The 12,767-nt window shown below is 40.9% G+C and overlaps 1 protein-coding gene across 1 annotated transcript; it reads right to left on the bottom strand.

Annotated features, from left to right (window-relative positions):
* Nucleotides 1-345: 345 nt before the first annotated feature.
* On the bottom strand, nucleotides 346-11,790 carry cct2 (chaperonin containing TCP1, subunit 2 (beta)). The gene is made up of 16 exons (XM_084113066.1): nucleotides 11,697-11,790; nucleotides 10,826-10,900; nucleotides 10,645-10,710; nucleotides 10,456-10,567; nucleotides 8,777-8,853; nucleotides 8,578-8,690; nucleotides 6,933-7,135; nucleotides 5,924-6,024; nucleotides 5,709-5,836; nucleotides 3,915-4,018; nucleotides 3,600-3,719; nucleotides 3,299-3,427; nucleotides 3,113-3,216; nucleotides 1,732-1,831; nucleotides 1,498-1,639; nucleotides 346-531 (listed from the first exon to the last, which is right to left on the bottom strand). Exons 1-16 carry the CDS (start codon nucleotides 11,697-11,699, stop codon nucleotides 501-503), a joined length of 1,608 nt encoding a protein of 535 aa, XP_083969192.1. The 5' UTR covers nucleotides 11,700-11,790; the 3' UTR covers nucleotides 346-500.
* Between the last annotated feature and the right edge of the window lie 977 nt (nucleotides 11,791-12,767).

The following is a 12,767-nucleotide window of genomic DNA, read 5'->3' as shown; positions in this document are numbered from 1 at the left end:
TCACTGTATTTAGGTTTAGTAGAAATATGTAATAGGTTTATTATATTTATGCATGACCTACAAATGACTCACTTAAACAAGGTATACTCTCAATTTCAACTTATTTTTTCTTAACGTGTAAATATTTAATAATAATAATAATGTGTATGGACATAAAAAGATTCAGAAACCAAGACAAACACTGTAACTGAACATGTAGAGCTTCTTTACAGCAGGATCTGAAGTGGTCTCACATCACGGAGTTATTTCCCTGTTTGTCCCGGTGAAGCTGCTTTGAAACTCTGTCCTGTGTGAAGCTGTAGGAATAAAGCTGACTGGACTTGGCAAGAGACTCGAACAACAGGCTTGCTTTGATCGTGACAGTTTTATTGAGTAAACAAAAGGTCAAAAGCCAGCGCTGACATTCAGACATGCTCGAGAAGTGCATCGACACAAGAAACTACAAAACAAAGAGAATCCGCTTCCTGTCAATAAATACACGGGCCGTTAGCGGTGTGTGTTCAGCAGGGGTGATGATCCGGCACACGCTTCCTGAAACACAACACAACACACACACACGTTAAACACACCTCAACAACCTCTCAGCTGAGTCTCCTGAACAGATGCAGCTGTTATCTACACTGTTACTGAACACAACACACACTGACTTCAGATGAACTATCACACTATTGTCTCTTTAGAGCAGAGTTTGAACTTGTATTTTATTTAATTTAATTTATCATTTATCTAGTTTGCATCATTTATCTAGATCTAGATTAAGTTGTGAGCAAAATTAGATCTAGCATAAAGCATTTCCATCCCATGTGCTCGAGAACAAAATAGTCTCTTCCTAAGAAATTGGTGCAAAATATCTAGTAAACATGGAAGCAGCTTCAATCAGGGAAGAAACCTCCATCATAAACGAGCTGTGCCTCAGAGCGTCAGACGAGACACAATAAACGCCGTCACGTTCTCCTGTGTTCGGATGCTGGTGTTGACAGACTTTTAGCTCAGGCGTTTCAGAACGACCAAAGCTACATCCGAGATGCTGCAATGCCATTGGTCCGCTGGTTAGTCCAGTCATCCAATCACATCCACAGCTGAGGCAAAGTCACCTGAGGTTTGTGTTGCACATTCAGGGGTTTATTCTCTATAACTGTTTTCATTGCAGTTTGTCTTAGCAGATGATAAAATATGTGCCTCAATTATGTTTTATGTGCATTTTTAGAATATAAGAACAATGTAACGTTTTCACATTTCTTTATCATACTTTTTTTAAGTCAATGTAAACAGGTCGGGTATGGGATGTTTTTTTATTATTATTATTTATTTTATTTATTATTTTATTGGTAAAGAGACATCTGTAAGATTGTAAATTCATCTTTAAAAAATTTGTTTTTGTCTTCCAATAAAACTTACTTGACCAAAAATTCTGTCCTCTTCCTGTTAATGCCTGTTAATCCCTGTGAGCTGCTCTGACACGGTGTGTCCTGTATGAATAAAGCTGAGAGCACTGACCTGGGAGCAGCTTTGATGATGTTGTCCACGCGCAGGATCATCTCGGCCGCCTCGGCTGCGCTCAGCAACACCTGCCTCTTCACCTGGAAGCTCTCGGTGATGCCCAGATCCGCCATGTCTCCCACACAGCCCTGGGTCATGTCTGTCAGACAGCACGGGTCAAAGGTCAGAGCAGAGGCGCGGGCTATCCTGACATCAGGGGTGTGTGTGTGTGTGTGTGTGTGTGTGTCTTACCCAGGCCGAAAGTGATCTTGTTGTCCTGGTGGGCGGCTCTCAGCTGGGACACCAGCTCTGCGCTGTCATATCCTGCGTTGTCAGCGATGATGGTGGGCAGCTGCAACAACAAGCAGCCTTAAAGCTTGAGAACAGACACCGATACACATGCAGAAACTAAAAGGTGCTTGAGTGCCACCTAGGTTAACTAATAAATGCCCCCAATACTCCAGATGCAGGGGCACAAAAAGCACTTACACATACATTAACATCACATGATATAGTGAAGCTTCATCACAGGCAAGCGGGCCGTTTTTCCCCAATATCAGCAAACGGCTCAGTACACAAGGCGTTAATAGTGGCTGACGTTTTAGACACAAGAGTGTCAGTTTTGCTCTTTTCGCCAATAAAAATAGCAAATCAGTTGAGTGAATGATTCATCAAGTCACTCATTAAAACAGTGACTTGCTTCTTTTCAGAATGAATCAGTGTTTTGAAACCAATCGGTCGAGTGAATGATTTAATGATCCATTCAGACAGTCAGGGCGCTCTCTGACATCACATACTTCCCTATCATATAGTAGTGTGTCCAAATTCACAGTAGGCGAATAGCATCCATTCTGAATAACTTACTCTCTGAGTAGGTACTTCTTTTGAATTTGCAATTTTGTAAACAGACAGACTCTTGCTTAATTCCTGAATGAATCCATGTATGTGAATGAATCGGTTGAGTGAATAATTCAATAACTCACTAATTAAAGGCTTTGGATGAATCGGTTAAGTGAATTATTCAATGACTCACGATTAATAACTTTGAACAAATCGATAATTCAATGACTCACTAATTAATAATTTTAAACGAATAGGTTGAGTGAATAATTCAACGACTCACTAATTAAAGACTTTGAACAAATCGATAATTCAATGACTCAGTCATTAAAGACTTTGAACGAATCAGTTAAGTGAATAATTCATTGACTCACTAATTAAAGACTTTGAACAAATCGATAATTCAATGACTCAGTCATTAAAGACTTTGAACGAATCAGTTAAGTGAATAATTCATTGACTCACTAATTAAAGACTTTGAACGAATAGGTTGAGTGAATAATTCAACGACTCACTAATTAAAGACTTTGACAACTTCTGGTGGTTTAAGTTTCACATAATTTCCTTTTTTCCAATGATGTATGCATTATGTGATTGTAATTGCACTGTAAATGCCTACAAATATGACGTATATATTTAATAAGTTAAGAAAAATGATAAAACTCATAAAAGGTAAAAATACACAAGGAAACGAATTTAAGGGGCGAAATATATCCATTAGGAGAAGTAACTCCGCATCCCTCCACTGATCCTCTCTAAACAGCCAGACATCAGCTGACGTGACGTGACGCACCATCATCAGGGCTTTAGCGAAGGACTCCATGGCCACGGCCTCTTTGCCTGGCGTCCGGTTGGCCAGATCTGACACCACTCTAGCCATCAGCATCTCGGAGCATCCTGAAACACAAACACGCCGGCGTGAGAGCGTGTCCCAGCAGACACCGGTCAGAGAGCCGCTGGTGTGGCGAACTGTACTGACCTCCGCCGAACACGGTGCGCGTCTCTTTGACGGTCTGCGACAGCACACACAGGGCGTCGTGGAGCGAGCGCTCGGCCTCGTCCAGGATCTGCTGCGTCGCCCCGCGCAGGACGATGGTGCACGCCTCTCCTGCACACGGGGAACACATCAATGACAACAACACTGGGGCAACAAACGAGAAGACTCGAGGGCTTCCTGTGGTTCTCCACCAGAACAGAAGCTTGATGGTTTAACATTTATAAATAGAGGAATTTAGACTACTCAGAAAAACCGCAGTTAGAGGTGTTTGCCCAGCACGTACCCATGTCCACTCCTGAGAAGTGAATGAGCATGTCCTCTCCGATCATCACTTCCTCGATCAGCTTACAGTGGCCGATCTTCACCAGCTCAGGGTGGTCAAAGGTAGACGTGATCTCACCGCCTGCACGAACAAACCAGCTCAATGAGTGCTAGCTAAAAACAGTGCGCTACTCTGTTCTGAAATAAACACACTTTGTACTTCAACTTCTGTGAGTCTTTTGCCAGTCTGATCGGGTAATGAGTCACACACAGTTGGTGATCAGGATCAGGGCAGTGCTCACACTGGGATGGTTTTCACAGCGGTGTGTTTGTGTACCTGTGACGAGGGCCAAGCGTTCCACTCCTGCGAAATCAGCGTGTTCGATGGCCATCACTCCAGCGGCGGCAAACAGCTGCTCAGGGTAGTTATAGATCAGCTGCCTGAGGATCCACAACACACACACATCCACAATTCTGGGCTTTTACTTTGTCAAAACAATCATACTAAAGAGACATTTGAGTGTGTTTAAAGTTATGTTACTCTGTGCTAAATGGCATTATTCATTTTAAAACATTGTATATGGGAGAAAATGCTATATATCTGTTACAAATAAAGCTCTATCTGATTATGCTACGTTAGCCAATTGACAACATCCGTCTAATAAAACACAAAACAATAAATTAACGTGCCTTTGGCGTTTCCATGTTTTCTACAAAGGTAAAACCAGACATTGGATATTTTATAATCAATAATCTGCAGTTTTGACTGAAATGGTTGAGTGAATGATTTAATGAAACACTCATAAAGACAGCCTCTACGTTTTTGAATGAACCGGCCGTTTTGCTGACACCTACTGGGAGCCTGAATTTATGACATTTAAGTTTATTTTTTATGCATATGTGATTGAAACTGCAGCGCAAATGCCAGACATCCCAATTCTGATTAATTCGGTTCGAGAAATCTCCAACGGGGGGGTCGGGGGGTGGTTCTGATTTAGGGCTGTATTCTTCCAGTCGATTAGTCGATTATTTGGTCGATACGTTCTGGTTTGACCAAAATTCTGATTGGTCGATTTTTTGCCGCGTTCATTTCATTAGTTTTGTCGCGTTCATTTCATCAGTTTTGGCGCGTTCATTTCATCAGGTGGAAAGCACTAATTGCTAATGGGGGTGTTTTCAGAGCACCCCTGTTTCACAGGTAACAGTCTGTCTTCAGAACACCCCCCTTGTTTTCACTTCTTTTGGATTAGCCCAACTCACCGGAGAAGACGGACAGATTGAAGAAAGTAGGCTACTAGAAGGTTTGCTGAATATTACTTGATCTGGTTTGTTTAATAAATATTATTTTTTTATTAAAGTGGACGTGCCTTTTGTGTTTAAGAGTAAAAGCTTTAAGTTAATAGTCTATTCGTGTCTCAGCCGCGAAGCTGAGCTCCTATGTTCAGCCCATAGACTGTAAAAAATAGGTTCAGCCTCACTCTGTGCGAGCTGCACAGAGCGGCTGAAATGATAGTGTCTGTCAGTTATTATAATACATATGACAGAAACAATTGTCTAAATTATGTTACATATTCCTCAAAAGTTCTTGTCATGATATCACTAGTTGACAACATAGTACTATTTTCGGAAATCATAGGCTATGATATTGCGCAGGTGCACGTGATGCAACTCTGTCAGAGCCGACAGACTCGTGTGTCAGACTCATTTCAGTGCAAATTACGTCAAAAACGATTTAATACTGCAAATAGCCTACTAGGTTTTTTATGTTTATTTATAATTCATTTAGGCGGACAACAAGGCTACCAAGTACTGCGCACAGTGCGCAGCTAATTAATTTGATGTTTTTTTTCTAACGTCATTTTTAGTCGATTTTAGTCGAAAACTTCAGGACTTCAGTCGACCAAGATTTTCTTTGGTTGAGTACAGCCCTATTCTGATTAATTCGGTTCGAGAGTAGAGATAAAATCCCGAGGCACAAGCACACACACGCAAGGTCTCTCGCTCCCTCTCTCTGCTCTTGCTTCCGGGAGATTTTAACTGATTTGCGGGCATCAGGGAGCCGCTATCAATAGCCCTTAATGAAACCGCAGAAATCAGCCGATAACACACTCTGAAAGTGGCGTCACAGCACCTGTTGATGAAGCAGTTGATGCCGTGCTTGAGAATGCGCTCCACCTTCTCCTTCATCTTCTCCTTCTCGGCCATCTCGATCTCGGCCACCTTGGCTGTGGAGTCCACGCGCACCCTGGAGCCGAAGATCTGCGGGACACACACACACACACTCACGTTACTGGTGCTAATGGTGCCGCGTCAGTGCTGGCGCTCAGTGCCTGAGCGAGGCCGTACCTTGATCTTGTCCGTGTCCATGCCGGTGTTGGCGATGAGGATGTTGGCGTTCTCGATCCTCTTGGGCTGGTTCACTCCGATCCTCTTGTCCAGCAGGAAGCCTGTGAAGAACAGGAAGAGCGGTCACATGACCATTACGCTACTCGTGTGCCGCCTTCTGATTGGCTGAGCCACACACCGTTAACCAATCGCACAACTTTCACAGATCAATTAAACACCTGTTGTTACCGATACTTTACAAACACTTATTATTTGAGATAATGAATATATAACTATAATAAGACCTAGTGATATGTTTTGCAACAGTACATTTTGTACACAAGTAATAATGAAATATGACATTTATAATGAGGGAAATTATATTTATAGAAAGATTAAAACACCCATTGTTTAATTAAGTTCATTTTAAAGACTATTCAAAAACATTACAATTCTGCCAAAATAAAAAAAATCAATAATTTTAAATGTTCGAATACAGACTGATTAAATTTTTAATGGTGAATATAAAAATGTATATAGGTGTAATTTATATGGGTGAAAAACTAGTAGTTTACACTGGTGTTGAATCATCAGGATGAAGGCAAGTATTTATTGAAGGCATGAATTATTATTTAAAGGGTTAGTTCACCGAAAAATGAAAATTAGCCCATGATTTACTCACCCTCAAGCCATCCTAGGTGTATATGACTTTCTTCTTTCAGCCAAACACAATCTGAGTTATTAAAAAATGTCCTGGCTAATCCAAGATTTATAATGGCAGTGAATGGGAGGCTAACATTTGAAACAATAAAAAAGTGCATCAATCCATCATTAAAGTAATTCCCACGGCTCCGGATAAAGGCCTTCTAGAAAAACTCCCATATTTAAAACTTTTATAGCTATAATAACTAGCTTTCATCTGAAAGAAGAAAGTCATTTACACCTAGAATGGCTTGAGGGTGAGTAAATCCTGGGCTAATTCTCATGTTTGGGTGAATTAAGCCTGTAGGATGAGCTGTCCGTCACACACCCTCGTCCAGGTAGGAGTCGGTGAGGCTGCCGCCCAGCTTTTTGATGACGTGGATGGCCTCCAGGTTCCCGGAGCCCTTGAGCCGCATCACGGCCTGCACCGCCAGCCGGGCGAAGTGGTCCTTGTGGTGCGTCAGCAGCTTGGAGGAGAGCGTGGTGCGCGCGATGTTCAGCAGGTCCACCTGGAACTTCTGCTCGTCGTTCCTGAGGAGAAACACACAGACATACGAGCTCACGTCCACCGCCTCTACTGTTCACACACACACTCTCACAGCGTCTGTCTCCATGAAAACGAGATCATCCCTGGAAGCGTGGAAACTTGGCCAATTTGGTTCTTGATATGTAATATGAACAATCATATAATATGTTCAGATGGTCTGAAATATAAAATAAATGTTTGTTTTTTTTACTTCACTTTTTAAAATAAATATATTATATGATTGTTCATATTACATATCATGAAGCACAATGTAAAAAAATGTGCCCCGCATTTTCATGCAAGTCACTATCGAAACAGTGTGTTTTAGTCCATCGGCTGAGACTGATTTTAACCACACCCCTACCATTTTTTATCAGGAAATATTCCTGTGTGCCTCTCTCTCACTATAGATAGGCACCATCATGTTGAGGGAAATGTGTTCAAGTCTGAAAATCTGTGTGTAACTTTAAGGAGCGTCACTACCAAGCACCTTTTCTCTGCTATTAGGCAAAGTTTTTAGGGTGTTATTCCATAACATTTAGTGTTTATGTGTGTACGACTGTTCATAACTGTGCAAGTTAACCATGTGCTGGCTATCATCTTTGAACTAGGCTCAAAGTATCCAAAATTGTCACTACCGAAACAGTCATGATCGAAACATGCCATCATTGTTGTGGTAGTGACAAAAGGGAACACACAATCATTTATTTGGGGAAAATAGTACAGTTATGCAAATCATTAGTATATTTGTATGTTTCAGTATGCAAGTTAAATTCTGTAATGTGATGTGATCTCTACCAAAGCATTACTGTCACTAGCGAATATGCAACGTCACGACCGAAACATGCATGTTTTGTCTAAAAATAAAGTATATTGAACTATCAGCTAAGATGTCATTATAGTTTTTGGTTCAATGTATATTCAAACTAATGAATCCTTAACTTTGAAATCAGGATGATTAACCTAATGCCTTTTACAAAGAAAGATTGGATTCAAAATACTACAAATCTTATGAATTACACTTGAAATAATGTTAAAATTGTAGTAATTGATTTACCTGTGAAAACTTTTTTTTAAATAAAAAAATATATATTTACAAGGTAGACGTAAACAAAATATGAACAGGTCAAAATAAGCCTTCTTTTTAAATTATTTATTATTGGGTTTCGGTCGTGACAAATTTGGGGAGAGGAAAAATATTCCAAAACTTTCTGAAAATACAGTGTGAGAATGTAAGAGAATTAACTGCACAATTACTAGAAATGTGAACCTTGGATATTATACAATTATAAAAAAGATGTTTCCAACTCTGACTTTGAACCAATTCTGTAGAATGGCCCATATATATACCTTTTTTTTGCCGATCTGAAAAATGATCCGATCTGTGGCTATCACACACACTCACATCCAACACCTCTCATGTTCTAACACACACACACATCATTACCCATGATCCACTGCTGCCTCCCTCAGGGCGTCGCGGGCCGCTTGCGTGGCCTTCCTCCAGCCGGAGATGATGATCTGAGGATGGATCTTCTTGGCGATCAGCAGCTCTGCTTCCTAAGGTACAAACACACACGATCAAGCCTGCGCGGCGTCCGGCGGGAAACACAGTGTGTGAGTATGTGTGTGTGTGAGAGTCGTACCCGCAGCAGCTCAGCGGCCAGCACCGTCACAGAGGTCGTGCCGTCGCCCACCTCGTCATCCTGAACCTTCGACATGTCTGCGCAGGTTCATCACATCAGCAGACACACAACCACATCATGATGCATGAATAATTTTTACAGGAATTAATCTCTGGTGCTGCTCTGTCATTTTAGACGTAACTTCATCAGAATGGTATGAAACATGGTGGCCTTTCACTTGCTTTGTGGTCAACAAACAAAAAAGAAAAAAAGTGGACTTCGAAAAATGGTTGTTAAAGCTGCAGTCGGCAAGTCTGGCAGATTGGGTCGACTTAGCCAAAATTTTGAATGTTTACAACTCTCATGCCCCTCCCCCACTACCAGCGAGCACCCGCCCATCGAGGTCGTGCTCGTCAGTGCGTGTGCACCAGATTTTATGTGCCGTCTCTTCAGCATCGATCAACACCATGGACTCGGAGGTAGGCTGCCCTGGCTAAATCTACTCATAGATAGCAATAACCGAGGAATTGGAAGCTTGTTAGAAGATTTTCTCTCCGCCATCACGCTTCATGCAATCCAACACACAACACACCTGCGAACTTCAGACGTGTGCATGTGATTGTAACGTGCGCGGGGAGGGGGGATCTGTGGCGTGTGCACGACCTGTGATCGACAGTCGGATCTCACACCCCCCTGCGCTGATTGGACCCGATGATCCGGGAGCGGTGGATTTTTGCTAAACAAATAACACGCTCCAGGTGGAGTTAGAAGCTCGGGGTTTTTTCTAAAACCACCTTATTTATGTTGTTCTGTCGGATTATAGTGTCGATTTCACTGAATATGATCAAAAAAATGTTGCCGACGGCAGCTTTAAAAAAAAAAAAAAAAAAAAATCACACTCGTGTTGTTCGTGATCAAGCACAGGAAGTTAATGGAAAATACAGAGCAATTTTTTGTGCGGTACAATCTATAAATCAGCCACAACGCAGAAAAAAAGGGGTGAAACTAACATCAAGAGCGCAAAACACACACGCTCACAAACATGATGTTCATGTTAGATAGTAATAAAAAGCATTTTAATGCAACGTAAAAAAATAAAAATAAAAATAGACTGTCAAAAACCAGTCTTTGATAATCTCTAAATATAAATCCAAATGCAAGTAATTATGTCTGAAAACACTGTCCTCAGTAACCAGGGAATATATGCAGTCTTCATACAGAGGGCTAGTGGTGTTACAGATGATTTTACCATGCATAATGTTGACTATAGTGAGTAATAATGCAATGGGGGAATATTTGTGGGGGCTGATGAAAATTATATAATTAAATGCCAAATGTCTGATGTTACCAGTAAAAAGTGTCTTACATTATGATAAATATATCTGGTCAGTGACAGTATATTAGTCTAAAAACATAATTCTGTATTTTCAGCTTCAGATGGCAACAATATCATATCGTGAGTTCAGTATCCTGACATGTATCGAATCATGACATGAGGGTTTCGTTACACCTCTAATCAAATTAAATGTAGTGCGTTATTTCATAAAAATGAAATTATTATAGGATTTTAGGGTCTCCAGTAAGTTTTGACCATAAACAACACGAGTGTGACTCCCAAATGAACAATACCAGAATGTTAATGTATTTTTATTACTATTATAATTATCATAGTGAATACACACACACACACGGAGACTCACCCACGAGCACTTTGGCGGCGGGGTTGTCGACGCCGATGGCCTTGAGGATGGTGGCGCCGTCGTTGGTCACGGTCACCTGACTGTCCCTGCCGCCGCCCAGCAGGATCTTGTCCTGTGAGAGGTCAGAGGTCATTAATCAGCAATATTCACCGGTTATGATCACGACGGGGCGGCCGCCGGCACACGTACCATGCCCTTGGGTCCCAGAGTGCTTTTCACCAGATCCCCGATGGCAATGGCACCGATGAAGGACGACTGAAAGCAGAGAGAGAGCTCTCGTTAGCCATGATCACGGTTATTAACAATCACGGTAATTAATAATCATGATTATTAATGGTCACGGTTATCACTGCCCGAGTCGCACGCTCACCAGTCGAGCCGTCTCGGCCTTCTCCTCGTCCGCTCCTTGTCTGAAGATGTTCATGGGGGCCATCGATAGAGACGCCTGCACACACACACACACACATTATGATCATGAAACGGCATCTGCATTATACGCGTACACTTCTGATATTAATAATGATGTGTATATTATCATGCAGCTCATCTGAACCATGATTCAGCCAGTGTCCCTCAGAAACTCCTCATAACATGAATGTGTGGTCATTCTGGAAACCCTATCTATCATAGACAAGTGACTATAGAGTTGATTAAACATTATTATCATTATGGCATTTTCTCCATAAGAAGTACATAAGAAAGCTTTCTAGAGAGGTTACGGATTCATTCTAGTAACTGTGATATTTAATATTATTATTCATTTCGTTATTATGCTAATATTAGATACTTCCATACTTAAATCTTGCAATTATTATTTTAATAATTATCCGTGTAATTATAATATAACTGCACTCTCATGCTCGGGTCAGTGACGTCAGTGGCCACGCCCTCCACAGAAAGCGCTAGAAACTCCCTGACGATGATCCGCTATTTTAAACCATCCATCACAACACAAACTATGGAAACACACACGAGTAAACTCATCACACAACAAACAAAACAATGAGATGTGTTGATGAAGGCAAACACGTCCGTTAGAGCATCATACCGCAGTCGGCTGAACTCATTGTTCGTGTTCACGCGCATGCCGCGCACAAACCCTCACTCTTTCAGCGTGAATAAAGTGCGAAAGCCGCGGCAAAACCACATTACCGAGTCACTTCCGTCACACGCGCTGCACTACACCACATCTCACTCATTATATCTCCGCTGAATTATGATTTAAACACAAAATCGCTCACCATGATGATAATAGGATGTGCAGAAGAGACGCGCACGAGACAGGAAGAACAGAGCAGGGAAATGCGCGACAGATCAACCGCTTCCTGTCTGCGCGCGAACACTTTTCAACTTAAAAGTCCCTGTAGTCTATGAGTGCGCTTACGCATTTGAGCAGCTTTAATTAGCAATGCATTTTTGTTTCTTTTTAGATTTAGCTACTTTAATAAGCTAAAAAGATGATTTAATAAATGTACTTTCATGATGTTAAAGAGAAGTATTTTGTGTTAAACAAGTTGTTTTTGTCTATTGCAGTTTTCGGACATATTAGACTGTTAATCATTTAATTATAGGCCTATAATTCATTGTATAGTCTACCTAAATGTTTTAAAATCTATATTAATGAGGAGTAAACTAATCAATAAAATCTTTTAATGTCATCCCAGCTAACAATTTTTCGTTCCAGAACGTTCCCGAACAGACATCCTAACGTTCTCCGTTGGTTTGGAGAACGTTCCTCTAACCTTTAATAATATATATATTGCATAGTATCATAAAATCCCCTCAAATTCTATTCTAAATAATCAAAAAATATGATTGAACAAAACCTTAAATTTCCGTGTTTTCACTGTTATATGATAGGGGGCGCTATTAATACTCCATGAATCTCAACACAATCACAAACTGATGGCTGCTGCAGTGTTTCTGTGTTTTTGTTCATGGCTTGTTTCATGTTTTGGATTTTGTTTGTTACATGTTTTTTTTTTGTTTTTTTTGGACTTTCAATGTAAATAAACTGCTCTAAAGTTTTCACCTCCGTCGAAACCGTTACAAAATGCACTTTGTGGAAGTGTATCTCATGCCTTCATTGATTATGTTGTACAAGATGTTGTCAGAGAGTCAATGGAAGGATGAACTGGGAAGAAAAAAGTGTATGCTGACTGTTCTGACAGTGAAAGTCAAGATTACTGTAGTTATAAAAGTTTGCCAAGATGTCAGCAAAGCACAGAAACACATTTGACAGTCACTTTAATAAAATAGTGAATTGTGTCACAGTTCTGACTTGTGCCATTAAACTACTTTTCTCAAATGAT

This window comes from Abramis brama (genome assembly GCF_963993115.1).
Source record: "Abramis brama genome assembly, chromosome: 4".
NCBI lineage: Eukaryota > Metazoa > Chordata > Actinopteri > Cypriniformes > Leuciscidae > Abramis > Abramis brama.
The sequence above is the reverse complement of the archived record's forward strand: the minus strand, read 5'-3'. Positions and strand labels throughout refer to the sequence as shown.